Genomic DNA, 25634 nt, shown 5'->3' with positions numbered 1-25634 from the left:
GAACGGCATGTCCACGAGCCTCAACCTGCGTCGCCAGCGCGCACGTCAACTGTCTCAGCCCAAACGTGGACCTGGAATGGTCAAGGGGTGTGGCTTTCTCATCACTCAAAGATGATGTGAGTGGCACGCAAAGGCAGGCACGATCTAGGCACATCATGCTTAGCTGCATCTGTTGTGATGGAGGCACCTTTGGGCCCTGGCACCCAACGAAAACGACTGCATTTTGGCGTGCTTCAGAACCTGCCGCTTCCCATCGTCTCCGCACTTTCACCTCACATCACGACTGAGAACACGTGGATAAGCAACTCTGTACACCAGATAACGAGTGAATTGTTCCGGAAAGTGACAGCTCAAGAAGCAACGGAAGCACCAGGTCCATGACGCCCAAGAAAGTCATCGGTAATCTGCTAGCCTTCTAGACGGAATTGCATCGTTCCGGATCCGGCTCATCGCTTGCCCTCCGGTATGGTACGCGTGGATTCGAAGGGCAGCGGCTGCTTTCACCAAGACATTTGTCTTTTGAAGATGAATCAGAGCTCTACCAAGGCTACCAGACTATCGGAGCCAGACGCACGAGCGAGAGAAACGGGCAAGTCGTTACGCGACAAAAGTCTGGTACACGCGATGCTACGCAAATGAGCACGATACAACGGCATCCTGGCCTCGGAGCAGCTATTTGCCCGCCCACTCTAGCTAGACGGCTTGGGCAGTGTCACCGACCGAAAGCCTACCTCATGCCATTCGCCGCCGCCATTTACAACAGATTGATTAGATTGCTTTACCTGGCCCAATCTCATTGGACGCCCTCGCCGGTTGACTTTGACGTACATCCAGGCTGTCGCTTCGAGTTGTATGTACGGAGGCAGTCTTTGCCCTTCTGACGCGGCGCGCGCGGCTGCTTCCGGCGATGGCGGCAACGAGCACCAGCCAGCGGTGCAATGTGACGAGTCTAAGCTGGCTGGAAGCACACTTTGGCCAGCCGCGTCGCGTCACATCACACTGAGAGTTCTTGACGGACTGTCAAACTACGGATAGAGGTAGACGACGATGAGTGTAGTCCAGCACTGGCCAGGCCAGGTCCACGCCACTCACTTCATGTCCCGTCCTCCCGCGCTCTCCCGTCAGGCCCTGGCACATCTAGTTCATCCCGTCCCCGGAGGCGGCGTGTAAGTCGAGGAAACCCCCACTGGAACGGTGCCGTTTCCAAGCGAAAACACGAGGCCTGTCAAGCAAGCCCTTGACGACTTATCCTCTCGGGGATTAGACGCGGGTGGACTATGGTGAAGATCACTACTAACGGATCACGGCCTAATGCAGCAAGGTCAGGGGGGACCAGGGTTACCCTTTTAGCAGGTGACTTTGAGGAGGTCGACAAGATTTGCTGCTGACAAGACATTCCAAGGATCTCTCTCACAAGGGATATTTGGGCTCGAACTTGTACCCGAAAAACACGGCCCGTACGAGGGCCTTTGCAGTAATGTTTCTATCCCATCTAGGCAAGTCAATCTATCTGCAAGATGCAGATAGGCACGTTGATACCAGAGCTCCACACTGAATGCTACTATCTGGATGCATTTTGGAGCCGGAAGCCTGGCTTTCACTCAGCCCTCAGCCCTCGGCCATGACAGTGTCTGGCTTGTGAGGCGGACTCTGTCTCTCCTTGGCGTTGTCTCGTTTCTTTTTGTGGTTTGGCTCGATTTACCCAAATTGTGTCAACAACCCCCGTGCTTCCGTCTTTGGCTGTGTACTGTGTAGCGAGGCCCCGTAGACAACGGTGGGGTCGAGAGGCTGTCCATCATAGGCGTGATGGACCACTCTACTTTAACCTCAACGAACTCTGCTTGCCTGCCCTTTGCTTGCCTTAGTATGTATCCTACACAAAAGTACCTCGTCTATGGATCATTATCTTTTCTATCGCAACGCAAAAGAAATGTAGAGTGCTTTGTCAAGCTGACCAAACCAAAACAGCTAGTCCAGGCTCTACGGAGCTAGACCTTACGGCCCTTTCTGTTTCTCAAATTCTCGTAGGGGAATCCATCTTAATCTAGATCCACGATCTGTGAGACCTTCCCTAGCAAACAATCTCCCCCGTCTTTTCTTCTCGCCTCCCTTCCCGCTTGCCGCTGCCCAAGCTCCCCTCCCGCCCTGCTGCTGCACCTGCTCCAGCTGCGGAGAACAAGATGGCGTGAAAGTTACACCGGCTACCGGCATCGAAAAGGACACTCATCGAAGATGGGGTTGGCCATCTTGTCATTGGGCATTGGCATGGAGCGGCGATATGTGTCCACGTACGGTGTTTGAGCCCTTTTACTCAGCGGCCGTACGACGCAGCTATCCAGGAACGGCTCGAGGCTCTCCACATGAACCAAGGCTTATTATTTTCATGCTTGGCATCCTCGAGTCTCGAGGCGGGATGAGGGAGATGTACCTACCCTACCGTATGAGAGGGGAAAGTCCCTGTTTTCCTCTTCTTGGCCAAAGCCAGGGACTTGAACAACGGATCGACTTATCTGGGGAACGTGGCGCTTGTCTCACATGGATGTTTATGGAGCTGGGAAATCGGTCTCTGGTATGCACAGGTCTTTGGGACCGCCGTTGTGTGAGTGCGTTGTAAGCAAAGCAACATGAGAGGGTCAACAAATTGAGAGAGGGTGCCATGTGAAGCGGGTGGCCGGCCGCGAAGAGAAGGTCTAGACTGGATACACAATCCGACGGCTATCATTGCGACATTCTCATCGGGCAACCTTGGGCTGATTGCTCTCGAGTCTAACGGTGATACCCTCCCTCACCTTTCTTATCTGGACGTTTGCCCTTCTATCTGAAGTCCAGCTACGATCAGGAAAGGAGGGGATGATCAGAAGAAAAAAATAAGGGTGAGTGGGAGAAAAAGCCACGCGGGTCAAGCCACGGGAACTACGTCGGTAGACCGCATTCATCCAAGGACAGCATGTAAGTGGGGGCGTGCGGACGACTTGTGTAAGTTCACGTATGAGTTACATACAGCGGCAGGACTCGACGCCTTTTTTCAGAGTTTCTCAACGCCCCTCCTCTTCATCAGATACATCTCAATAGTACTGGATGTGGGACGGGCAAGAAATAAGGTAGGGAGGTATAGAAAGAAAAAGAAAAAGCAAGGAAGGTACGCTGTAGGGAAGGAACCAGGTAGTAGCAACTCCTTCCTAGATAGATCCGCTCTGCCAAACTTTACAGTCTCATAATATTCAGGGTTGGTTTTTATTTTTGTTTCTTTCTACTTGACCCTACCTTATAATGAGATCGATTCTAAGCCACAAGGGTGGGATGAATCTAAAATTTTGAGGAAGGCACGACCTGGACTGTGTACCTGACCTCCTTCCCTACCTACCCAATCTACCCGGGCCAACCTCCACCACCACTCCCACTTGGTCCCCCCCTCCTTCACACACATTCACCTCACCTCGATATTATCTCCGGTACACAACGCTTCACTTTATTCTTCCTCGCCCTCCACCGCTCCCGCTTGCCGCAAACGGGAGTCTTCCAAGTTTTTTCTACTTTATCCACACCTCCTGCTGCCGCGTCCCGAGCAAGCATTTCTCTTCATCACAATACTCTGAGACCCTCCGCGCCATTCTTATCAACGAGGGTTCTTTCACACCGTCGTCGTCTACACATCATAACAATACCTTCTTGTTATAAACTTGGCACATTCCCGCTTCTCATCCTTCCTTTTGGTGCACTTCAACTCACGACGACAACCTTGCCCACCGCGCTAATCCTCCATCCCTTCTACAGACTGCGAATAGCCTCACATTGCTCATCCCGACTACGCTCAAAAAATGGCTGGAGGTGCTAGCGGCCCCTCAGCTTACCCTTTGCTCTTCGCAAAGCGGACCAAGCTGAACCAGGAGGCGACGATCTACTTCGCCATCGCCCTGGCTTCTATCATGGGCCTCTTCATCGTCTTCCATCTTGGTCGTCGTGGTGCTTCAAAGGCTGGTCTTGGTACGAAGCTATCTGGTCTGGCACAGCCGTTTCTCTTCGTGTCTCGGTAAGACTCGAGAAAAAAAATTAGCTTGTACTTTATCGCATAAAATTACTGACCACCACATAGATCCATCCGAAGAGTCACCGTCTACAAGTTCCCTGCCCTGCCATCCACAGGCCACTTCGTCGTCGCTCTTGAATACCTCGTCATCAACATCGCCCTCCTGTTCACCCACATCGATGCCTCCGCTCTTCCCTATCTCACCGTCATCGCGGCTCGTGCGGGATGGTAAGTTGAACAGCACCGCAAAGCTCATTAGCATCGTTGGAACACTCCGAAACTGATACTTGACAGGCTGTCCATCGCCAACATCGCTTTCGTGGTCTTCCTCAGCCTGAAGAACACTCCTCTCGGCTTCCTGACCGCTTGGTCTTACGAGAGGTTGAACGTTCTCCACCAAATCGCCGGGTACATCACCATGGTTCTCATCATTGTTCACGGTGCAACATACTCCGCCTACTTCATCGAGGCTGGTAACATGGCACGCCTTCGTGTTGCCGAAGAAATCTACGGCATCGCCTCCGGGTTCACCTTCCTTTCCCTTGTGCTCGCCGGAGCCATCGTAAGATTGTGGTACTATGAGCTCTTCTACATTCTTCACGTGTCCTTCTTCGCAATTTCGATGGTTCTCGTCGGCCTTCACCAGCCTGAACTTAGCAAGAAGATCATCATCATTACGGCTGTCGCTGCTGGTATCTGGGTTGCCGACCGCGTTGTAAGATTCATCCGCGTCGTGCTCTACAGCTTCAACAACAACGCAACCGTCTACCCGCTCCCCCACGGTGGCACTCGTATCATCCTCAAGAAGGCCCCCGTTGGCGCAAGCTCTGGAGAACACTGCTTCCTCTGGGTTCCCAAGATCCGCGCTCTGGAGATGCACCCTTTCACTATTGCCGCCATGAACCCTCTGGAGTTTGTCATCAACTCTTACGACGGCTTCACCCGTGAGCTCCACGAATACGCAGTCCAGAACCCTGGTGCAACTCTCAAAGCTTCGGTTGAGGGTTCCTATGGAACGTTCCCCAACCCTGCCGAGTACAACAAGATCGTCCTCGTCGCTGGAGGTAGCGGAGCCAGCTTCACTGTTGGCACGGTTCTCAACCTGCTCAAGAAGGCTGCGCAGGGATCTATGCCGAGCGTCACTTTTGTGTGGATGGTCAAGGATCCCGGTAAGTACATTTCGCGATTAACTTTGCCTCCCAAACTCCCAAACTAATCGGATCTCTCAGCTCGTCTCGAGTGGTTCGCCGGTCACCTCTCCACGATTCGTCAGGCCCTCGGTGCCAACATCCAACTCTACGTCACCCGCGCGCCTGGTAGCCAGGGCTCCTCTTCCCAGAACCCCGGCTCTTCCAAGGAAGATCGATCCCGCTCGGGCACAATCTCGTCTGAGGCATCGACACCCTTCACTCCTTCATCTGAGAAGTTCGAGACCACCAACGGCGTTCCTCAGCAGCCTCAGCAGCCTCCTCGTATCAACACTCGCACTATATCCGACCCCGAGAAGTCCGGCTTTGAGTCTGATGCCACCTCGCCTTCGTCTCCCACCATCCAGCAGAACGGAGCTTTGAATAGCTTGGGCGGTATCCCTGTTCACTATGGACGCCCCGACGTCGCCAAGATCATCCAGAACGCTGTTGATGAGACGCCTTCTAGCGAGCGAGTTCTCGTCATGGGCTGTGGCCCCAAGAGCCTGATGACGCAGGTCCGTAACACGACTGCCGGGTGCATCCGCACATCTGGTCCGGCTGTGGAGCTTCACTGCGAGCAGTTTGGCTGGTAATTCGTGACAGCCGTCCGTGAGAGATGCATCCTGAGTTATGAGCGAGTGGTTTAGCATGGACTTATTGTCTTCAACATCCTGACTTGCTCATATCGCTGGCTTCACTCAACGTTGTTCTTCATGTGCATACTTTGATCTTCTTTGGTCTCTTTGAATGGTGTTGGAGTATATATGGGTACAGGAACGGCCTTCTGGTTTTGCTCTTCTTTTTGCTTTTATGCGGCAGCGGCTTGGCAACAAAAAGACCAGAGGATATAGAGATTGGATCCTTTCTTAGGGTTTGGTCAAAGAGATATCGTTCTGCTAGGTAGTTGCCGCCCGGTCATTGTCGTTGCGCGCGCGTTCATACCCTCATACAGAAGCTTGGCCTCGGTGGCCGCACTGTAAATTTTCGATGAATCATAGAACAATGGACTATTGGGAAACTCAGATATTTTACTCAATTCCTATGTGATGATAGCCTCTCCATGCACGCCTTGCAACTTACCCCTTTTGGTTTCAGTGTGGAGTGTGGGAGTGTAGAATAATCTATGTTTCGTAGATTGATCTGAAGTTTTGTAAACTCTGAGGACGGATTTGGTAAGCTCTTCGAATGTTTGACAGCCGATGGGGTTGGGGTAAATACAGATATTGATGAAGAGGTTTCCAACGGTCGTCTGATGTCCGGATCGTGATACCCCGCCAAGGACTCTTCCCTCGGAGCATCAATAACTATGTCGGACTTTAGATCAATTCCCCTCGGCCGTGGAAAGACAGAATACTCGCCGACGGCCTAACATCACCGAATCGCTTTGGCGGTGAAGTCATTGGATTAATCAACGTGGATTTCTCGAGCTCAGCTCCATCTTGTAAGCAGTTGATGATGGACTATAGACCTCCAGAAACTGTGTGAAATGCGCACCTTGTGTATTTTATGCCAGCAACTAATCCAACTTTGTCACGGCCCCGAGTCGCCCCTCCCCTAGTGGCTGCAAGGTATTTCAAGAACCTCCGCTTACCTCAGCCGCGGCGAGACGGCGAGCAGAGAGAGCGTAAAAGAGAAGGTGTCGAGGCGGAGAGAAGTTGGGGGGGAGGGGGGGGGGAGCATGCACTTGAAACCCACGAGAACCAGACAACTCGAGCCGGCCCGAGACGAAAAAACGCTTCCAGGCTTGTCACGACAGCTTCCCACAGACAACGGGAACACGCCGGCCAAGACCTAGCTCACGAATGTTACTAACTCACCGTGTCGCTGGATACTAATGTTGCAATGACACTGCCGACGCAGCCGCCGCCTTACACAGTACTCCAATCGCGCAATCCCATGCATCTCATCTCCAGGCTACAACTACCTACCTCGTGCCCCAAAAACGGAGCATCGCTTCCCGTAACTCGATTCCGGCTCCCCGATGAAACGATTAGATCACGGGCCCCCTCATACACATAAAGCAACCTACAAAGCTAGCTAGCTACCTCCCGCTGACTACTTCGAGAAAGTGGACAATGAGCCTCCCCGAAGGAAATGCCAGAGGGAGAAGAAAGTTACGATGACCGAGTTTGGGCGATTTTTGTGGTAGGTAGTCGTTTTGGGAATCCTCGTCGGGGCTTTGGCAACTTGGCATGAGATGACATCGGGACTCCTTGCCGGGGTCTGTTAATGTCGGCCGGTATATTGAAGTCTGCGGCTCCGAGCTATCAATCTGAGTACGCCCCCTGCTGGGCAACGCCTTTTTCGTGACAGCTAGAACAGCAGGGTTGTACGCCACGCTCAGAGCAATCGGGTTTTTGCTCTCTTGGATGTGAATAGTCTTGTATTCTTGTATTCGGTCTATCTAAGAGTCCGAGAGGAGGTATCATTGTTGAACAGATGCATATTTCTTTAGTCTTTCTTTCCGTATTCCCCAGCGCCATTTGTTGAATAAATGGAATGCCGCTTTCCTTTTTTCCCACGTCCCGCCATGTAAATCAGTTCTCTCTATAAGCGCCCCCAAAATTCAAAATGTCGTACGTAAGATGGTCCCTCCACGCACTTAGAATAAGCCATCAATCTCACCAGTCTCGGTGTCAACATCGACGTTCAAGTAGCCAGGGGCGGTAGGCAGACCGGGGATGGTCTGGATGTCTGCGGCGAGCGCGTAGCTGTGATTTTTGTCAGTAATGTAATGATTCTCGCATGGGTAGCTCAACTTACACATAACCTGCGCCGGCAGCCAGTCTGACGTCCCTGATGGGAACGGTGAAGCCAGTAGGAGCACCCTTCAGCTCAGGGTCGTGAGACAGGGAGTACTGCGTCTTGGCAACACAGATGGGAAGGTTTCCGAAGCCTTGCCTGGTGTAGGTATCAACCTTCTTCTGAGCAAGCTCACTGAACTCAACAGCAGCGGCGCCGTACATCTTCTGGCCGATGGCCTCGATGCGCTGCTGAACAGTTCCCTCGAGGTCGTACAGGAGCTTGTAGTCCTTGGGCTTCTCACTGGCGGCGATGACACCCTTGCCCAGCTCAATAGCGCCCTTTCCACCCTCGGCCCAGTGGTTGGACAGGATGGCATCCTCTGCACCAGCAGCGATGGACTCCTCACGAATGACAGCAATTTCAGCGTCAGTGTCCGTGACGAACTTGTTGATGGCAACAACAACGGGAATACCGTACTGCTTGGCATTCTCAATGTGCTTCTTCAAGTTGACGCAACCGGCGCGAAGAATGTCGACATTCTCCTCCTTGTACACAGCGTTGAGAGGCGCACCAGGGGAGATAGGGGGACCGCCACCGTGAACCTTGAGAGCACGAACAGTAGCAACGATGACAACAACGTCAGGGACAAGTCCGGAGGCACGGCACTTGAGGTTGAAGAAACGCTCTCCACCCATGGTGAAGTCGAAACCAGCCTCAGTGATGGCGAAACCAGCCTTCTCAGAGTGGTCCTCGTCAGGCTCGGTACCGACAATCTTCAAGGCCATCTTGTCAGCCAAGATGGAGCTGTTACCAACACTGATGTTGGCAAAAGGACCAGCGTGCACAAACACAGGAGTTCCCTCCAAGGTTTGCATCAGGTTGGGCTTCAGGGCGTCTCTCATCAGGGCGGTGAGCGCGCCACCAGCGCCGATGTCGTCGCAAGTGACAGGGTCACCAGCTCTGGAGCTAGCAATAACCATGTTGCCCAAGCGCTTACGCATATCAGCCAGGTCGGTGCTGAGAGCAAGAATGGCCATGCACTCGCTGGCAACAGAGATGTCGAAGCCAGTCTCACGGGTCTGGCCCTTCTCAGTCGGCGCAGTGCCAACGGTAATACCACGCAAGTGGCGATCATTGACATCCAAAACTCGTCTCCAGGTGATGGTTTCGGGGTCGATGTCGAGGCGGGCGAAGCGGCGAATCTCATCAGCGGTGAGGTCGTCGGGATTCGTCTTCTCGATGCCGAGCTTCTTAAGGCGGGGCTGGAAGACTGGCGGGAATACTCTCTTTCCGCCCTTGGCGGGCACCAGACGCTTGTAAAGAGGGCCATCCTTCTGAGTGTTCTCGTGGAACATGCGAGTCTCGATCGCAGCTGCAAGCAGGTTGTTTGCCGCAGTGATGGCGTGGATATCTCCAGTCAAGTGGAGGTTGAACTCGTCCATGGGGATGACCTGAGCATAACCACCACCAGCGGCACCACCCTTGATACCAAAGGTAGGTCCCTGACTTGGCTGGCGGACGTTGGCGAAGGTAACGCGGCCAAGGTGGGCGCCCAGGGCCTGAGCGATACCCATCGTGGTGGTAGACTTGCCCTCGCCAAGAGGTGTGGGGGTGATACCCGTAACGACAACATACTTGCCGTTGCGGCGGTGCTCCAGGCGCTTCAGGATAGTCAAGTCAACCTTGGCCTTGTAGGCTCCGTACGGCTCGAGTTCGTGAGATGCAATGCCGACCTCCTTGGCCAGGCGAGTGATTTGCTTGGGGTTCTGGGCTCTGGAGACCTCAATATCGGAGGGGACAGGCTCCTTAAGGTGCAGAGGCAGAGGAGAGATCTTTCTCTGTCTTTGCTTCTCGAACGACTTGACTGTGGACTCGACAACGTTGGACAGAAGCATAGCAACGGTCATGGGACCAACACCACCCGGAACAGGGGTGATGTGGGAAGCAACCTCGGCAGCAGAGTCGTAGTCGACGTCTCCAACGAGGCGTTGGCCAGACTTCTTGGAGGCATCGGGGACGTAGTTGGTACCGACATCGATCACAACAACACCAGGCTTGAGCCACTCGCCCTTGACAAAGCCGGGCTGGCCAATGGCCGCAATCACGATGTCCGCGGCCTTGAGGTGCGCCTCCAAGTCCTGGCTCTTGGAGTGGCACACGGTGACAGTCGCATCGGCGTTGCGAAGCAGGTAGCTGACAGGGCTGCCAACGATATCACTGCGTCCAAGGACAACAGCGTTCTTGCCCTTCACGTCGACTCCAGCCTCCTTCAACAGAACCATCACACCCTTGGGAGTGCAAGGGATGAAGAAAGGGCGGCCGCCCTTCTTGGCGAGCTCACCGATGTTCCTGGTGCCGAAGCCATCGACATCCTTCTCGTCTGCGACGGCAGATGTGATGACATACTCATCGAGGTGCTTGGGAATGGGGAGCTGAACCAAGATACCGTGGACAGCAGGGTCGTCGTTGAGGCGGTAGATGCGGTCCAAGAGCTCGGGCTCAGAAATGGACTCGGGGAAGTTGACCAATTCGCAATCGACATTTGCCTGACCATGTTAGTCATTGGCCATTAGGACTGGGGCGTCAGTGACATGTCTTACCTCCTTTGCGGCCTTCTGCTTCATGCGCACATAGGTGCCTGCGGGGTTGTGAGCATCGCGATAAATTTCATGGTGGGGTAAATGAGGAAGCACGACATACTCGAGTCCGATCTGTCACCGACTGTGGTAGACTACTGTTAGCATTGCGAAGGTATGACGACTTCGGAGAATGATGAGATATACCTTGAATGATGGTAAGGCGAGGCTGGAACCTGGGGTTCGCCTTTTGCTTCTCGAGAATGTCGCTGGCAATGGACTCCCGAATCTTCTTGGCGACGGCAGTGCCATCGATCTTGTTGGCGACCATGGCTGAGGTTGCAAAGGACCTATTTTTGGAAATCGAATCGTAGGAGCCCGGGGCCCTTGCAATGAATGGACGGGGGGATCGCCAAGAAACCAGAGATGCAACTTGTCCTCGCAGGTGTCCAAACGCGAAGTTTTTGGGATGATGGGAAGAAGATGAAAATGTCGGGACGGGCACCGAAGTCGAGCGCGCAGGTTGGGTGTAAGCGGGAGCAGCGAGAATGAGGGGTGGTGGGCAGCGGTGCAAGTCGGGATTTAGCGCGCTGCAGAGCCGACGGCCAGATGGGGAACGACCCGTATCTACCCCAAGGTTCAGAAGTGACCGGCGGGAAGGGGAAGTTTGGGTCTTTTGGGACAATGACGATGGATTGTGAGTGGACGACGGTGCTCTCGAGGGCAAACCGCGGGTTCTCAGCCGAAGCTGAGACTTGTTGGGCATGGCCATGCAGCGTGTTGTCCAAGACAGCCTCTGAGGGCCTTTCAACTGGCTGATAGACGACATGCCGAATACCGAGATGAGTGTGAGGTGTCTGTCTCCCTTTGGACCTTGGTGGTATGTCCCTTGCTGGCTTCGATCTTCCCTTGGGTGGAGCTAAACGATAGGGCCCTGTGACTCCCAGATCGCGTGCGTGTGAGTCGTACCTATGACTGTTGAGGTTCCCTGGTAGGCTGGTCCTGGCTATGCAGACTCTGTACGAGTGAGTCCCAGTGAAAATGGAAGGATCAGCCGTTTGTGGCAGGTCGAAAATTTTCGGGCGAGTCTCCGAAGCCGGCGGCAAACCCGATCGATAAGCAGTCGAGTTGTGGGTATTATATAAAGTGAGCTACTGCGTAAGTACGGAGTAATTGGCTTGTATATGGTTGGAGGAGGCTCCCGCGAAATGATATGTTTTGGGAAAAAACACACACAATTGAGAACCCAATCAAGACTGAACGGATAAGAAGATGGATCAAATGAATTGACGTGCCCAAGAAGGGAAAAGAGGAAACGGGGCGAGTGATACAAATACGGTACAAGAAACAAGACAAGACAAAGAAACAAACGACGGTGGTCCGGACGGTCTGATTTCTCTTTCGCAAAAAAGACTGTCTCGGTAAAGCGCATGTGAAACTAACATGAGCTTCACGTAGTTGAGCCAAAGGGTCCGAGGCTTGACTTGATAGTGTTTAATGCCAAGTTTCGAGGTCCGGAAACGCTGTTCATGGAACACGTATGAGTCAAGGATGAGTCGAGTTGCCATAAAAGGACGCTGTTGTTATACCGAGTACTCGAGTCGAGGGAAGGATGGGCAATTGGGAAATGCAACGGCGTGGGAATTGGATGATGATGACCGCACTATTCTGACGGGCACGTAGCTTCAACGGCTGAGCTGCCACGACTGCCACGCTGTCTGGCTTGGACAGTTGGAGGGTTGGCACTTGGAGGGCTTGGAGCTGCCATGACTCCCGTCCCGCCGCCAACCTCTCCAGGGGCAGCTCCTTCCGTGACGTGCGCCAGCCTGGACCGGCACGCTAAAGTTTTAGAAGGCTGGGTTTGCCTGCACCGGTGGAAGTTTCCTCGAACACCTCCCTCAGGCTTGACAGGCAAGACAGGTGCCTCGAATGCCTGAGGTGCCCTACTCTAGGTACCTGCCTTATCTTACCTAAGGCCTAGGAGATGAGCTGTAAGCGCTGGCGCCGTCACACACCTGGGACGATTGACTCACCTTGCTGTGAGCCTGTGCCACACCTAGGTAGCCCATGCTCGTGCTAAGTTAAGCTGCCACTTGCGGCTTGCCTGAGGCGGCCAAAGACGGCAAGGCGGTGAATGGCCCTCATCTCAACCGGCAGAATGGTCGCGGGGAAAAAGTGCGCCCCACACACCAGAGCACCGAAACCCACAATGTCGAGGTGAAGGCAAAAATTCACGATTGACCCGACGACATCAGCCTTTTAAAGACCGACGTCCCCTGCCGCAACAACGTGCCCGTATACCAAGCCCCCCGATATCGAGAACCGCATCACCTCCCGACATCAGACAATATGAGGCCCATTCTTCTGGCAGGCCACGAGCGTGCGCTCACCCAGATCAAGTACGTTTCTGCACCACCCAGCGCGCGAAATGTCCAATTCGAGGAGGGGGAAGCAAGACGCCAGGGCTATCTCCTCCCTCATCCCCCCCCAACTCCCGTACCATAGGAGGGGCCATGCATGCTAACCCGATGCGCCACCTCGAATAGGTACAACTCGGACGGTGACCTGATCTTCTCGACCGCCAAGGATCAACAGATTTGCGCCTGGTACGCACACAATGGCGAGCGTCTGGGAACCTACCACGGCCACGTCGGTGCTATCTGGACTGTCGACGTCGATCCCACCAGCACCCTGATCGCTTCCGGTTCCGCCGACAACACGATGAGACTTTGGGACGTCAAGTCTGGCAAGAACCTCAAGACCTGGGAGTTCCCTACCGCCGTCAAGCGCGTCGAGTTCAACGAGGACGGCACCAAGCTGCTCGGTGTCACGGAGAAGCGCATGGGTTACCTTTCCAACATCATCGTCGTCGACATCAACCCCGACCCCGAGGCCGAGCAGAGCGATGAGCGCGTCCTGACTATCGTTTGCGACGAGAGCAAGGCCACCGTCGCTGGCTTCAGCTACCTCACCAAGTACATTATCGCCGGTCACGAGGACGGCTCCGTGTCGCAGTACGATGCTAAGGTGGGTCTGGTCAGAGGGATGTCAAAAAGGGAACGTGAAGCTGACCATCCTCCAGAACGGTGACCTGATCTACAACGAGCCCGTTCACGAGCTTAACACGCCCATCACGGATCTCCAGTGGTCCCAGGATAGAACCTACTTCATCACCGCCTGCAAGGACAAGACGTCCAAGGTACATCCGACATGTCTGACGATCTGCAAGACCAAATGCTGACTTGATATAGCTCATCACCGCCAAGGACCTCGAGGTTCTCAAGACCTACACCGCTGATACCCCTCTTAACAGTGCCACCATTACACCCAAGAAGGACTTTGTCATCCTCGGAGGTGGTCAGGCCGCCATGGATGTCACCCGTACCTCGGCGAGACAAGGAAAGTTCGAGGCGAGATTCTACCACAAGGTCTTTGAAGACGAGGTTGGCAGAGTCCGTGGTCACTTCGGTCCTCTTGTAAGTCCTCCCTACCTGAGCTCATGATATCATATCGTGCCGCCGACTGACTTTTTGGAAGAACACCGTCGCCGCAGACCCTACCGGAAAGGGCTACGCAAGTGGTGGTGAGGACGGTTACGTCCGTGTCCACCAGTTCGACAAGGGCTACTTCGATTTCATGTACGAGGTCGAGCGGGAACGGAAGAACAGACAGGAGAACTAAGAAAGATTTGGGGAATTTCTGGTTGGAAAAGAAAAAATTCAAGAGCAAGGCCCCCCTTACTTTTTTCTTCTTTCGTCTTTCTTTTCGCGGCTTGCATTAGTACGGCGTTCTGGGAAATCTCTGGGGGGATGGTTAGATTTGGTTTTGTAAAAACCTAGGGCAGTCCGCGAAAACCAAAAACGAAAAGTAAAAAAGAAGCCTGGTAAAAACGGATGATATCAAACTTTCGTCCTCTCCGCGCTTTTGAGGCGGTGGGGAGAAGCCTCGAGGATGAGATGAACCAAAACGTAATGATGAGATTTCTGACAAGTTAGTACCATCAAATGAGAGTCATGATGATGTTCAAACGTGGTTCACTTGAATAGTGTTTTGTTTCCTTTAAGAATGCAATAACACGCAGTACTGTTTGCCGTGAGACTCTGCTGGTCTGTGAGGAGGGTCTATGTGTGCAGATGTTCGTTGTTGAGAGTTGCGACTGAGAGTCATTGAGCTCCCTACAACTCCGCAACTCTCTATAACGTCGGAGATGTCCCAACACCAAGAAAAGAAGAAACGTCCATCATTATCTGACTTCCTGAAGCTAATCTGTCTCGACCCGTCCCGGAAAACGCAAAAATGAAAGGGACGAGACTCGAACTCGCGCGGGTTGCCCCACCAGGAAACAGATGTTAAGCTGACCTTAACCTGGCGCCATAACCAACTCGGCCACCCTTCCGATGCCTCCTCCTCGCGCGTTTTAAATTTATGAAGCGCTAGCCTTGCGCATTTCTCCCGTTTGGTGGGGGTTTCTCGAAGGCGCTGGTCCATGTGGTGGTGCCCGTAGAGCCATTTGCAGTAATGGGTTTTCCCTACCCCTGGGGCCTGTTGTACCCGTCACTGGTCACCCCGCCCTGTTGACGGGCTCGGCCAGGGGCATATTTTCACGTGGCTTCTCTCGGACTGAGACAGGCCGATGAACCTTGGCGGAGAATGGGAGATCGTCACTATGAGTTGCAACGATTTGCATTTTTCTAATTCTACTTTTAGGTATTCGTACTTCCCAGCAGGGCATGCAATGTCTACAGATCTTGCCAAAGCAAATGATTCTAGAAATCACCAAAGCGCCAACGTGTAGCTGGCCTGAAGCCTCTGGCACGTTCTAAAGAATGTGGGGCCCCTTGAGCGATGACTCTTTCCGCATATTGGACATGCTAGCGCATTTGCAGTTGAGGGACTTTTTTCTTGGGCCCATGGAGGGCGGGCACCCCGCCGGTCCGCGCGGGTGTTTGGACGAGACGGGCACCACCACCGCTACTCGAGAGTTGGGACGAAGTCCGAAGGGCATATTCCTGCGACCGACGGGATGTATCTCTACTGTGGTATGTGTGTTGTGTGTTGAAACATGTTTGAATGTACGACGGTATGCACATCAGAAGAGCAGCCCGAACTGAGAGGGAACACTACGCTGAAACCCTGAAACCTGAAACTTTGTTGGGGGATTCGTCCGCACAATGCGAGTAAAGTCAACGTCATTTCAAGGAAAGCAAAGTAGACACAGAGAATGCACAGAGAAGACATAGAGAGAAGATATAAGCGACAAGGAAAATGTTAATGTCTTTATGATTACCCCCGTGTTGATGGCAGCCGACCCTTTTATCTTCCAAAAAGGTCGTCGACATGAAACCGCCAACAAGTGACGGGGGAACAGATAGTATGATGAATATGTGTAGCTATGGGGTTCGTGAGACTAGCTAGCCGTCCCTTTCATTTGGCATCATCGCGAAAACAGTCCCCTAAAAACCATAACACCGCCCCATGCACCTTGGTTTTAAGTGAAAAACCAGAAACAAAACGGAAAACCAACGCCTCTCATGAACACGCAACTCTCTAAATGCTTTGCGTGCGAGTTTCTTCCCTCCAATATGCCTGGCCCCCCTTCGATGCTCGCTCAATCCCGTCGTCAAGACAATGATGTCCGCATAACCGTTAAACAGACAACTTCAGGAGGTGTAGGAGGACGCGTTCCGCTTCCCCACCCCCCAAAGTTGAACCGCTGTCGAAAGTGAAGAAAGTCGTGGAATGCTAGTCGGGCAAATGCACTATGTGTGCCTGCTACGCTTTGGCCCGCCGCCAAACATGTTCTTGTCTAGACTGCTGAGGTCGAATATCTCTGCAAAATTGATCTTGCGCTTCGAGCCCGCGCCACGGCCGAGGTTGCTCCCTTGTCTTGATGCTGAGCGGGGCATGTTGGCGGGGTGTCGTGGTCTTGCTGTGCGCGTTGCGGGGTTTGCGTTTGTTGATGATGCGTCGTGTGTCCGAGAGTCTGAGAGGTCCAGGTTTGCGAGGTTCAGGTAGGCGTCTTGTTGCTGCGGCTGAGGCGGCCAAGGGTGAGATGATTGAAAGGTGAAAGAGTCTGCCGTCGGTACCGTGACTGATACCGGTTCCCGCCCTTCCTCTTGCTCTTCCTCGACGGGCTGCGGGATGCTAGGGGGCGCCGAGTCCGTCCTCAGTTGGGACGAGAGATGTGTGCCGCTGCTCGCCCTGTTCAGCTCCGGAGAGGAGGCAGTTTCCGCCTTGTCCGCCTCGTCGTCGCTCTCAGCGTTCTGGGAGCCCGCATCTCTGGCACCGTCAAGCCTCTCGGTCGCCCAGCTTCGGATCCTCCAGCCGTCGCCGTCGCCAAGCCCGATTCTCTCATTGTCGAGGAATGATAGCAGGTCGTCGAGGCAGTCTTGGTAGCCGTCCATGCGGGCCTTGGATTGGGCAGCCGCAGAGGTCTTGTAGAGTTTCGTCACGGAGAGCGCGGCGGCCTTGAAGGCGTCGATGAGTTGCTCGGGGGAGTCATTTTGCGTCGGCTGCTTGGCGGCGGCGGAGGCGCCCGGGAGGGAGGTGTTCAAACTTCGCATCGAGTCCATGATACCGTACTGTCAACGACCGAATCGCTGAAGGGAATCAGTACCGAGTCAAAGGGTGAGAAAGATGAGTCCCGCACCTCTAGCGGTGAAATGTAGGTAATTGAGGTTGTCGGGTAAACAAATCTTGCAGTTGATGCCGGAGTGGGGTCCAAACGGGGTCCCCCAGCGAAGTTAACTGTGTGGCGATAAGGTGCGAGATGGTGGTGGTAGTGCTTGAGTGCACCTAGCTGCACTACCTGTTGAGGTTTTTCGGGCGGGCTGCCTTGGACCGCAAAGAGTAAAAGAAGGAGATGCCGAGGACTTGGTGATGGAGACAATCAAACAGGCTGTGATGAGAAGATGCAGTTGATTGACGGCGGAAGTGAAGCACTGAGGTCAGCTCGCCTTCGCCGCAGAGCACATGACACTGGACGGCGGTGCTAACCGACAGCCAACAGCAGCTTAACAGGGCCCAATTTACCTTGGATCTTAGGTGGCTTTGACGTTATCCCCTCCACCTATGGCCAGTGCGCTGGATAGGTAGTCTTGGCCAGCTGACCCAATCTTGGAGCGGGCGGTGGATCCTCCGACGCTTTTCCAAATTCCCATCTCCCGTCAGCACCGTGCCCCTGGGCTGGCGAGCGCCCGAGACGACACGGGATGGGGGAAGAGTCGGAGGCTGCCTTCTTCCGGACCCGAACCACGGGCGGCGCTAAACGTACCGGTACTGGTGCACTGATCGGGAATTGACACGGCGAAAACGCGCTAGTCCTGTTTGGAAATTGTCTTCTACAGCAGAGGGATCCCACCTTTCCTCCCATCATCTCTAAAAAACATCTACGGACCGTTCACCCTCACGCAGCAACAAAGCATTCGGCCATCTTCCTGAATGCTCCGCGACCGTTTGCATTGCGATATTACTTTGAGCATTTGAACCACACCCACCCATCTAGAGCGCGCTGTCAGATCCGTAAGAAACGCGTGTAAGTCGCGTAAAGTGATTTCCAGCCGTCAAGATGGCTCCTCGATCTCGAGCTGCCGCGGTCGATACCGACGCGTCAATGTCCGACGCTGCGGATGCTCACCCCGTGGAAGATATGGTATGTTTTCCCTGCCATGATTATTCGCGTTGGTGTACTCCCTACGGAGCTCATGTTGCGATTGAGTCTTTTAGCCCATTCGCTGACGTGCAAGTAGGAAGTCGATGAGACGCCCGACTACACCGACTCAGACACCAATGCGAACACCACTGCTAGCAGTGTGGTCGGAGAGCCCCTCGGAGATGGTCGCAGAAAGCGATCCGAGGCCAATCAGCTCCGTCGCAGCATCTTTGGCAAGAAGCATGACAGACTGGGCGAATCAAAGGTATGCAAGGCGCAAACCGCTTACTATTTTGAATATACCATCATTCTTTGCGTGCTAATCAATACTTGAAAACAGGAAGAAGATAGTATCCGGCGATTCCGATACTTGTTGGGTCTTACGGACCTCTTCCGCCACTTCATCGAGACGAACCCCAACCCCAAAATTCGCGAAATCATGACCGAGATCGATCGACAAAATGCCGAGGCATCAAAAACCAAGAAGAAGGGCGCCCGCCAAGGTGGCGCCAGCAATGAACGAGTACGCCGGACCGAAGCTGAGGAGGATGCAGAGCTGCTTCGTGACGAGAAGCACGGTGGGTCCGCCGAGACGGTATTCCGCGATTCGCCCGCCTTTGTTCAAGGTCAAATGAGAGACTACCAGATTGCCGGTCTCAACTGGCTTATTTCTCTCCACGAGAATGGTATCTCTGGTATCCTTGCCGACGAGATGGGTCTCGGAAAGACCCTGCAGACGATTTCCTTTTTGGGCTACCTCAGACACATCATGGACATCACCGGACCGCATATTGTCATCGTACCCAAGTCGACTCTGGATAATTGGAAGCGAGAGTTCGAGAGGTGGACTCCTGGGGTCAACGTCCTGGTGCTTCAGGGTGCCAAGGACGAGCGCCAGGCGCTTATCAATGATCGTCTGGTCAACGAGGACTTCGATGTCTGCATCACGAGTTACGAAATGGTCCTGCGTGAGAAGAGTCACCTGAAGAAATTCGCATGGGAGTACATTATCATCGACGAGGCGCATCGTATCAAGAACGAAGAATCATCTTTGGCGCAGGTCATCCGTCTCTTCAACTCCCGAAACCGACTCCTCATTACCGGCACACCCCTTCAGAACAACCTGCACGAGTTGTGGGCTCTGCTCAACTTCTTGTTGCCTGACGTCTTCGGCGACTCCGAGGCCTTTGACCAGTGGTTCTCTGGCAGAGAGCAAGACCAGGACACCGTCGTTCAGCAGCTTCACCGTGTTCTCAGACCATTCTTACTCAGACGTGTCAAGGCTGACGTGGAGAAGAGCTTGCTGCCGAAGAAGGAGGTCAACGTCTACCTCGGCATGTCGGAAATGCAGATTAAGTGGTATCAGAAGATTCTCGAGAAGGACATTGACGCTGTCAACGGCGCCAACGGCAAGCGGGAGTCGAAGACCAGACTGCTTAACATTGTGATGCAGCTGCGCAAGTGCTGCAACCACCCCTACCTATTTGAGGGTGCTGAGCCTGGACCGCCCTACACCACCGACGAGCATCTCGTTTACAACGCTGGAAAGATGGCCGTTCTCGACAAGCTGTTGGCCAGAATGCAAAAGCAGGGAAGCAGAGTTCTCATCTTCTCGCAGATGAGTCGTCTCTTAGATATCCTTGAGGACTACTGTGTGTTCAGAGAGTACAAGTACTGCCGTATCGATGGTGGAACAGCCCACGAGGATCGTATCGCTGCCATTGACGAGTACAACAAGCCTGGTTCTGAGAAGTTCATCTTTCTTCTTACGACCAGAGCTGGTGGTCTAGGTATCAACCTCACCACCGCCGACATTGTTGTTCTCTACGATAGTGACTGGAACCCTCAAGCCGATTTGCAGGCTATGGATCGAGCTCACCGTATCGGTCAAACCAAGCAAGTTGTGGTGTACCGTTTCGTGACGGACAATGCCATCGAAGAGAAGGTTCTGGAAAGAGCAGCACAGAAGCTGCGTCTCGACCAGCTGGTCATTCAGCAAGGCCGGGCTCAAGTCGCAGCAAAGGCTGCAAACAACAAGGATGAGCTTCTCTCCATGATTCAGCATGGCGCCGAGAAGGTGTTCCAGAGCAAGGGCGCCACCGGCACACTTGCCTCCAAGGGCACCGAGTTGGACGACGATGACATCGACAAGATTCTTTCCTCGGGTGAAACAAGAACGAAGGAGTTGAATGCCAAGTACGAGAAGCTCGGAATCGACGACTTGCAGAACTTTACATCCGAGTCAGCCTACACCTGGAACGGTGAAGATTTCAAGACGAACAAGAAGGAGATCGGCATGAACTGGATCAACCCCGCCAAGCGTGAGCGAAAGGAGCAGTCCTATTCCATGGACAAGTATTTCCGACAGGCCATGTACCCTCCCAAGGAGAAGGACACGAAGCCCAAGGCACCCAGAGCTCCGAAGCAAGTACCAGTCCACGACTATCAATTCTACCCTCCTAGATTGCGCGACCTTCAGGACCGTGAGACTGCCTTCTACCGCAAGGAGATTGGTTACAAGGTGCCGCTGTCAGACGGCGACGACGAGAACCTTGATGAGCGCGAGGCGGAGCGAGCCTTGGATCAACAGGAGATCGACGAGGCCACCGCACTCAACGAGGAGGAGCTGGAAGAGAAGCAGCGCCTGTCGCAGCAAGGCTTTGGAGAATGGAACAGACGTGACTTCCAACAGTTCATCAACGCGTCAGGCCGCTACGGCCGCAATGACTACGCAAACATTGCCGAAGATATTGACAACAAGACTGCCTCCGAGGTCAAGCAGTACGCCAAGGTCTTCTGGCAGCGATACACAGAAATTGCCGACTACAACAAGTACATCAAGGTGATTGAAGACGGCGAGGAGCGTATGCGCAAGATTGAGCACCAGAGAAAGCTTCTCCGCAAGAAGATGTCGCAATACCGCGTTCCCCTGCAGCAGCTCAAGATCAACTACTCCGTGTCTACCACCAACAAGAAGGTGTATACCGAGGAGGAAGATCGGTTCTTGCTAGTCCTGCTCGATAAGTACGGTATCGACTCTGCAGGATTGTACGAGAAGATGCGCGACGATATTGCGGAGAGCCCTCTGTTCCGATTTGACTGGTTCTTCCTCAGCAGGACGCCCGTCGAGCTGAGCCGTCGCTGCACCACTCTACTCACCACCATTGTCAAGGAGTTTGAGGATGTTCACCCGACCAAGGGTGCTAATGGCGTCAACGGCAAGCTCAAGAGAGAGGCCGAGGATGAGGAGAATGACGAGGACAGCATCCTCGGCATGGCCCCTTCGAAAAAGAAGACTAAGAACGGCGTCAAGGTAGGGGCTAGACTGGTCGCATGAATGAACTTTGCTAACCAGAAATATAGAATAAGGCGCTGGACAACGTCAAGTCGGAGGTTGCAAGCAAGAACACATCCGCCGCGCCCTCGAGGGCATCGAGTGTCGCCTCGAACAAGTCCGCCACCAATGCCAAGAGCAAAACCAAGGGCAAGAAAAAATAAACGCAGGCGAGTGAAGCTACATGAGCAAGATTAAAAATTGGTCTTTGGGTTGGGGATAATGGCTTTTCATGGCAGTGGCTACGATAGATGGAGGCGTTTGGTCTGGCATAACCATTGGTCGGTTATCTGGTAAGGAACCTCTTTGTATGATTTTTGCGATAGAGGGGACTATGCCGTCTAGTGTTGGGCATCATTAGTTCGGACAATACGAGAACAAAATGCAATCAAAATATGACTCTTTTCCATGATGCGACGTATGGAGGGAATGTAGAATCGCCGCCGGACATCAACAGGAGCCGGCAGCCTATTCGATACTAGGGAAGTCACATTAAATAACTCAGCCAATATAAATATCTCCTCGTAAGGCGGTCACCAGGCGCAAGAAGTCGTTTGCTACAGCCTTCTTCTGCCAGGGCGAGAATAGGGTAAAGTAAACGTCAAGAGGTGCCATCGCAATCCCAAGCTTGTTGCTACGACGTCGAGGCTGATGAGTGTGAAATGGGAGACGTGGGAGGAGTAGAGGGCTTTACATCTACGGTAGGTGCTCTTCGTCTCGGGTTTCCGGGCATTTTGGCGCAGGTGCCTATTTGGGCACCGTAGTATGGTCAAAGCCTCGTTGGCGGAAAGCTATCGTCTATTACACGGGAGAAAATTGCGGTTTAGTATGGTGGCACTGATAGCTACGTTTGCACCGTAGTTGGATGTGGCGGCCAACTATTGGGTTTCTTAGATGTTGGACTCGTTAGTCCCGCTCACGTACATACAGGTGTTTCGTTGCTGATGAGGATTTACCTACCTATGGCAATTTATTCATCAACACGGCTATCACGAATAGTGTAAGCTGGTGTAAGCTGGAAGATGGAAGTTAACGTTCATTTTGTGAACAAAGTAAATGTATTGAACATTATCGTAAGAGTTGTTGGTTGCAGGTAATTTTTCAAAGAGTTCCCCATTTTGCAATTGCTTTTACTCAAGACGTCTTTCTCAGTATCATCGGGATGCATGCTTAAATATTGGATGCAACGTATTTAAAAGAACACAGAACAACCAACTGGTCTCTTTCATATATTCAGAATACGATGGCAAAAAGATTCGTACCGTTTGGCGTAAGCAGCTGGCAAATAAAGAAAGAAACAAAAAAAAGGAAAAAATACAAAAACATGAGACGCGATCCGTGGGACTCGAACCCACAGCCTTCCGATTAAAAGTCGGACGCTCTGACCAAATTGAGCTAGGAAAGCGACGACTTTAGTTGAAAACTCGAAGCGATTTGGATCACTATGTACCCTTTCGTGGGTGGGGCTGCCGAACGCACCACGTCAGTTTCCGACCCACGTCAAGTGAGCCCCGGCCCATTTCAGCCTGGGCTCTTTTCTCACCAGTCACCAAATATTTGTCTTATGAAGGGCGTTGATGTGTATTTGGGCAAGTTTGGCAGATGACGTTTTGTTTTCTGATACAGATACCTAGATGCTAAACGCACTGCATACGACGCGTATGCATCTCGTAAAACACATATAGGTGATCGAATATGCACACCAGCTCACATCCAAGCTGGTGCCTGTTGCTTTACTCCCAATATACCTCCTAGATAATCTTAGTTCTAGGTAGGCAACTGCAATACTTGTAAATATTTGAATGTCAACAACATCGCCAGACAATAGTCGCGTCAGACTGTGAGTGGTTGGCTGGCTTAAGATGGACGTGGAACGTCATTCCTGCCCCGCAGTAGCAACAATAGCACTAGCACTGCCCCTCCATCCCGGATCGACATCCCAGCTCCTGGTCCAGGTTCCCACTCGACACTGTCGACCGCCATTGTGGTGCCTGGCTAGAAAGCTGAACCCCGACGCAACTCGCTCTCCCCAAGACTCTTGGTTGTTTCATCATCTTTGCTCGGAGCTTTAGGGAATTCGATTCGCATTGCATACCAGCGTATTTGGAGTTCACACATCATGTCTGTCACCATCGAAAAGATCTTAGCTGCTTCGCCCGCTACGCAGCGTGGCCAGCCGACACAGCTCTCCACAGACAACAAAGGAGAGCGCATTGCTTACGCTGTTAGTCCCAACTGCACCTCTCGACGAACAATGCCTCAGTTAACAATGCATTATCGCAGGCCGGCAAATCCATCTTCCTCCGATCCATCGATAACCCTTCCGTCTGCAAGCAATACACCGGCCACACGGCGGCAACAAGCGTCGCTCGGTTCTCCCCCAGCGGCTTCTACGTCGCCAGTGGAGATGTATCTGGATCCGTGAGAGTCTGGGACGCCGTCGAGGCCGAGAACACGAAGGGTACAGCATAATACCTGCATGTCACAGTCGGCTCTCCTCCGGTCGCTAACTACATTTCCAGGCGAATACCACATTATCTCGGGGCGCATCAACGACATTGGCTGGGACGGCGACTCCCAGCGCATCATCGCTGTGGGTGACGGCAAGGAGCGCTTCGGCCACTGCATCACGGCCGACAGCGGTAACTCTGTCGGAGAGATCAGCGGTCACTCCAAGGTCGTCAACTCAGTTGCGGTGCGGCAACAGCGTCCGCTGCGGGCAGCTACCGTCTCTGACGACAGCTCACTGTGCTTCCTGCACGGCGCACCCTTCAAGTTCAACTCGAAGAACGCCAACGCCCACAAGGGCTTCGTCTTTGGAACGGCCTTCTCGCCTGATGGCAGCCAGCTCGTAACAGTGGGTGCCGACAGGCGGATTCAACTCTACGACGGAAAGACGGGCGAGCCTACGAAGTCGATTGGCGAGGGAGAACACACTGGTAGCATCTTTGCCGTTTCATGGTCTCAGGATGGCACCAAGTTTGTCACAGCAAGCGCCGACCAGTCTGTCAAGCTCTGGGATGTGGAATCAGGCAAGGCTACGCAGACGTGGAAGTTTGGAGACGGCGTCAGCATCGGCGACCAGCAAGTCGGTGTTGTCTTCCCACACGGCAGAACCGACGGCTTGATCATCAGCTTGAACCTGAACGGTGACTTAATCTACCTGAATGAGGGCAGCGACAAGCCTAGCAAGATTGTCCAGGGCCACAACAAGAGCATCACGGCTTTGGGTGCGTCGTCTGATGGCAAGGGGCAGACACTGTGGAGCGGTAGCTTCGACGGGCGGGTTTGCCAGTGGGACGTTGCCACTGGTACTGGCTCGGTGGTTGACGGACAAGCGCACACAAATCAGGTCACCCAGTTCAGCGCCGAGGCGGGACAGACCTACAGCGTTGGATGGGACGACCACCTGAGGATAGTAGACGAGTCAGCTAACACGTTCGCGGGAGAGGCCCTCAAGCTTGCTGCCCAGCCCAAGGGCGTAGCCGCCACGGATGGAAAGGTGTACGTGGCCACCATTGAGGGTGTTGATGTCTACCAAAAGGGTCAGCTCCTCTCCGAGAACCGTCTCGGTTTCACTCCCGGCACTGTGGCTGCCTACGGTTCGACGGTGGCCGTAGGATCTGGCAACTCTGTCAAGATCTACGCTGCGGACGGCTCAGGCAAGCTTTCCGAGACAAAGTCGGTCGACAAGTCGACGGCTTTGATTTCTTGCCTGTCGTTCTCTAGGGACGGTCAGTACCTCGCCGCAGGCAACCAGATCGGCAAGATCGTTGCCTACAAGACTGCTGACTGGGAGGTTGCGACGGACCGTTGGTCTGCGCACACGGCGAGGGTCACGTGCATTAGCTGGAACGATGCCGCAACGCACGCCGTCTCTGGAGCTCTGGATACCAATGTTTGCGTGTGGAGTCTGGCCAAGCCCGGAAGCCGTGTCAAGGCTCTCAACGCCCACAAGGATGGTGTCAACGGTGTTGCGTGGGTTGAAGGGGGCAGCAAGATTGCGAGTGCCGGAGGCGATGCTGCGATCAAGGTTTGGACCGTGGCTGGACTGCAATAGTCGGTTATGCCGACAGTTTTGTAGATGTTTTCATTAGGTGATGGATGAATA

The 25634-nt window shown here is 53.5% G+C and overlaps 6 protein-coding genes and 2 non-coding genes across 8 annotated transcripts; 4 read left to right on the top strand and 4 right to left on the bottom strand.

Annotated features, from left to right (window-relative positions):
- Positions 1 to 3818: 3818 nt before the first annotated feature.
- On the top strand, positions 3819 to 5810 carry BDZ83DRAFT_569886 (ferric reductase like transmembrane component; the record flags this gene model as incomplete). The annotated part of the gene is made up of 4 exons (XM_060504242.1): positions 3819 to 4030; positions 4094 to 4255; positions 4322 to 5196; positions 5257 to 5810. 4 exons carry the CDS (start codon positions 3819 to 3821, stop codon positions 5808 to 5810), a joined length of 1803 nt encoding a protein of 600 aa, XP_060368857.1.
- A 2009-nt stretch (positions 5811 to 7819) lies between these two features.
- Positions 7820 to 10869, bottom strand: BDZ83DRAFT_569778 (formate-tetrahydrofolate ligase; the record flags this gene model as incomplete). Its single annotated transcript, XM_060504228.1, has 5 exons — positions 7820 to 7928; positions 7981 to 10508; positions 10563 to 10600; positions 10663 to 10683; positions 10746 to 10869. 5 exons carry the CDS (start codon positions 10867 to 10869, stop codon positions 7820 to 7822), a joined length of 2820 nt encoding a protein of 939 aa, XP_060368856.1.
- A 2018-nt stretch (positions 10870 to 12887) lies between these two features.
- Positions 12888 to 14219, top strand: BDZ83DRAFT_569946 (eukaryotic translation initiation factor 3 subunit I; the record flags this gene model as incomplete). The annotated part of the gene is made up of 5 exons (XM_060504248.1): positions 12888 to 12937; positions 13085 to 13565; positions 13621 to 13737; positions 13790 to 14014; positions 14076 to 14219. The coding sequence occupies 5 exons, from the start codon at positions 12888 to 12890 to the stop codon at positions 14217 to 14219; spliced, it is 1017 nt and encodes a 338-aa protein (XP_060368855.1).
- Positions 14220 to 14835: 616 nt separating this feature from the next.
- BDZ83DRAFT_t64 lies at positions 14836 to 14934 on the bottom strand. Its single transcript has one exon. It is a non-coding gene; the product is annotated as a tRNA-Leu (tRNA).
- Positions 14935 to 16280: 1346 nt separating this feature from the next.
- BDZ83DRAFT_102324 (uncharacterized protein) lies at positions 16281 to 17383 on the bottom strand. Its single transcript, XM_060501036.1, has 2 exons — positions 17188 to 17383; positions 16281 to 17137 (listed from the first exon to the last, which is right to left on the bottom strand). The coding sequence occupies exon 2, from the start codon at positions 17108 to 17110 to the stop codon at positions 16298 to 16300; it is 813 nt and encodes a 270-aa protein (XP_060368854.1). The 5' UTR covers positions 17111 to 17137; positions 17188 to 17383; the 3' UTR covers positions 16281 to 16297.
- Positions 17384 to 17925: 542 nt separating this feature from the next.
- BDZ83DRAFT_608184 (SNF2 family domain-containing protein) lies at positions 17926 to 21942 on the top strand. The gene is made up of 3 exons (XM_060507466.1): positions 17926 to 18189; positions 18287 to 18454; positions 18530 to 21942. Exons 1-3 carry the CDS (start codon positions 18106 to 18108, stop codon positions 21524 to 21526), a joined length of 3249 nt encoding a protein of 1082 aa, XP_060368853.1. The 5' UTR covers positions 17926 to 18105; the 3' UTR covers positions 21527 to 21942.
- A 911-nt stretch (positions 21943 to 22853) lies between these two features.
- On the bottom strand, positions 22854 to 22928 carry BDZ83DRAFT_t63. The gene has a single exon. It is a non-coding gene; the product is annotated as a tRNA-Lys (tRNA).
- Positions 22929 to 23642: 714 nt separating this feature from the next.
- Positions 23643 to 25583, top strand: BDZ83DRAFT_569791 (WD domain-containing protein; the record flags this gene model as incomplete). Its single annotated transcript, XM_060504230.1, has 3 exons — positions 23643 to 23747; positions 23807 to 23984; positions 24046 to 25583. The coding sequence occupies 3 exons, from the start codon at positions 23643 to 23645 to the stop codon at positions 25581 to 25583; spliced, it is 1821 nt and encodes a 606-aa protein (XP_060368852.1).
- Positions 25584 to 25634: the final 51 nt, after the last annotated feature.

Source organism: Colletotrichum acutatum, assembly GCF_030867785.1.
Source record: "Colletotrichum acutatum strain CBS 112980 chromosome Unknown BDZ83scaffold_15, whole genome shotgun sequence".
Lineage (NCBI taxonomy): Eukaryota > Fungi > Ascomycota > Sordariomycetes > Glomerellales > Glomerellaceae > Colletotrichum > Colletotrichum acutatum.
The sequence above is the reverse complement of the archived record's forward strand: the minus strand, read 5'-3'. Positions and strand labels throughout refer to the sequence as shown.

Excerpts from the sequence above, each read along its gene's own strand:
- BDZ83DRAFT_102324 (XM_060501036.1), bottom strand. The coding sequence starts at position 17,110 with ATGGACTCGATGCGAAGTTTGAACACCTCCCTCCCGGGCGCCTCCGCC.
- BDZ83DRAFT_608184 (XM_060507466.1), top strand. The coding sequence starts at position 18,106 with ATGGCTCCTCGATCTCGAGCTGCCGCGGTCGATACCGACGCGTCAATG. Across the intron at positions 18,190-18,286 it reads CTCACCCCGTGGAAGATATG|GAAGTCGATGAGACGCCCGA; the intron begins GTATGTTTTCCC and ends ACGTGCAAGTAG. Across the intron at positions 18,455-18,529 it reads ACAGACTGGGCGAATCAAAG|GAAGAAGATAGTATCCGGCG; the intron begins GTATGCAAGGCG and ends ACTTGAAAACAG.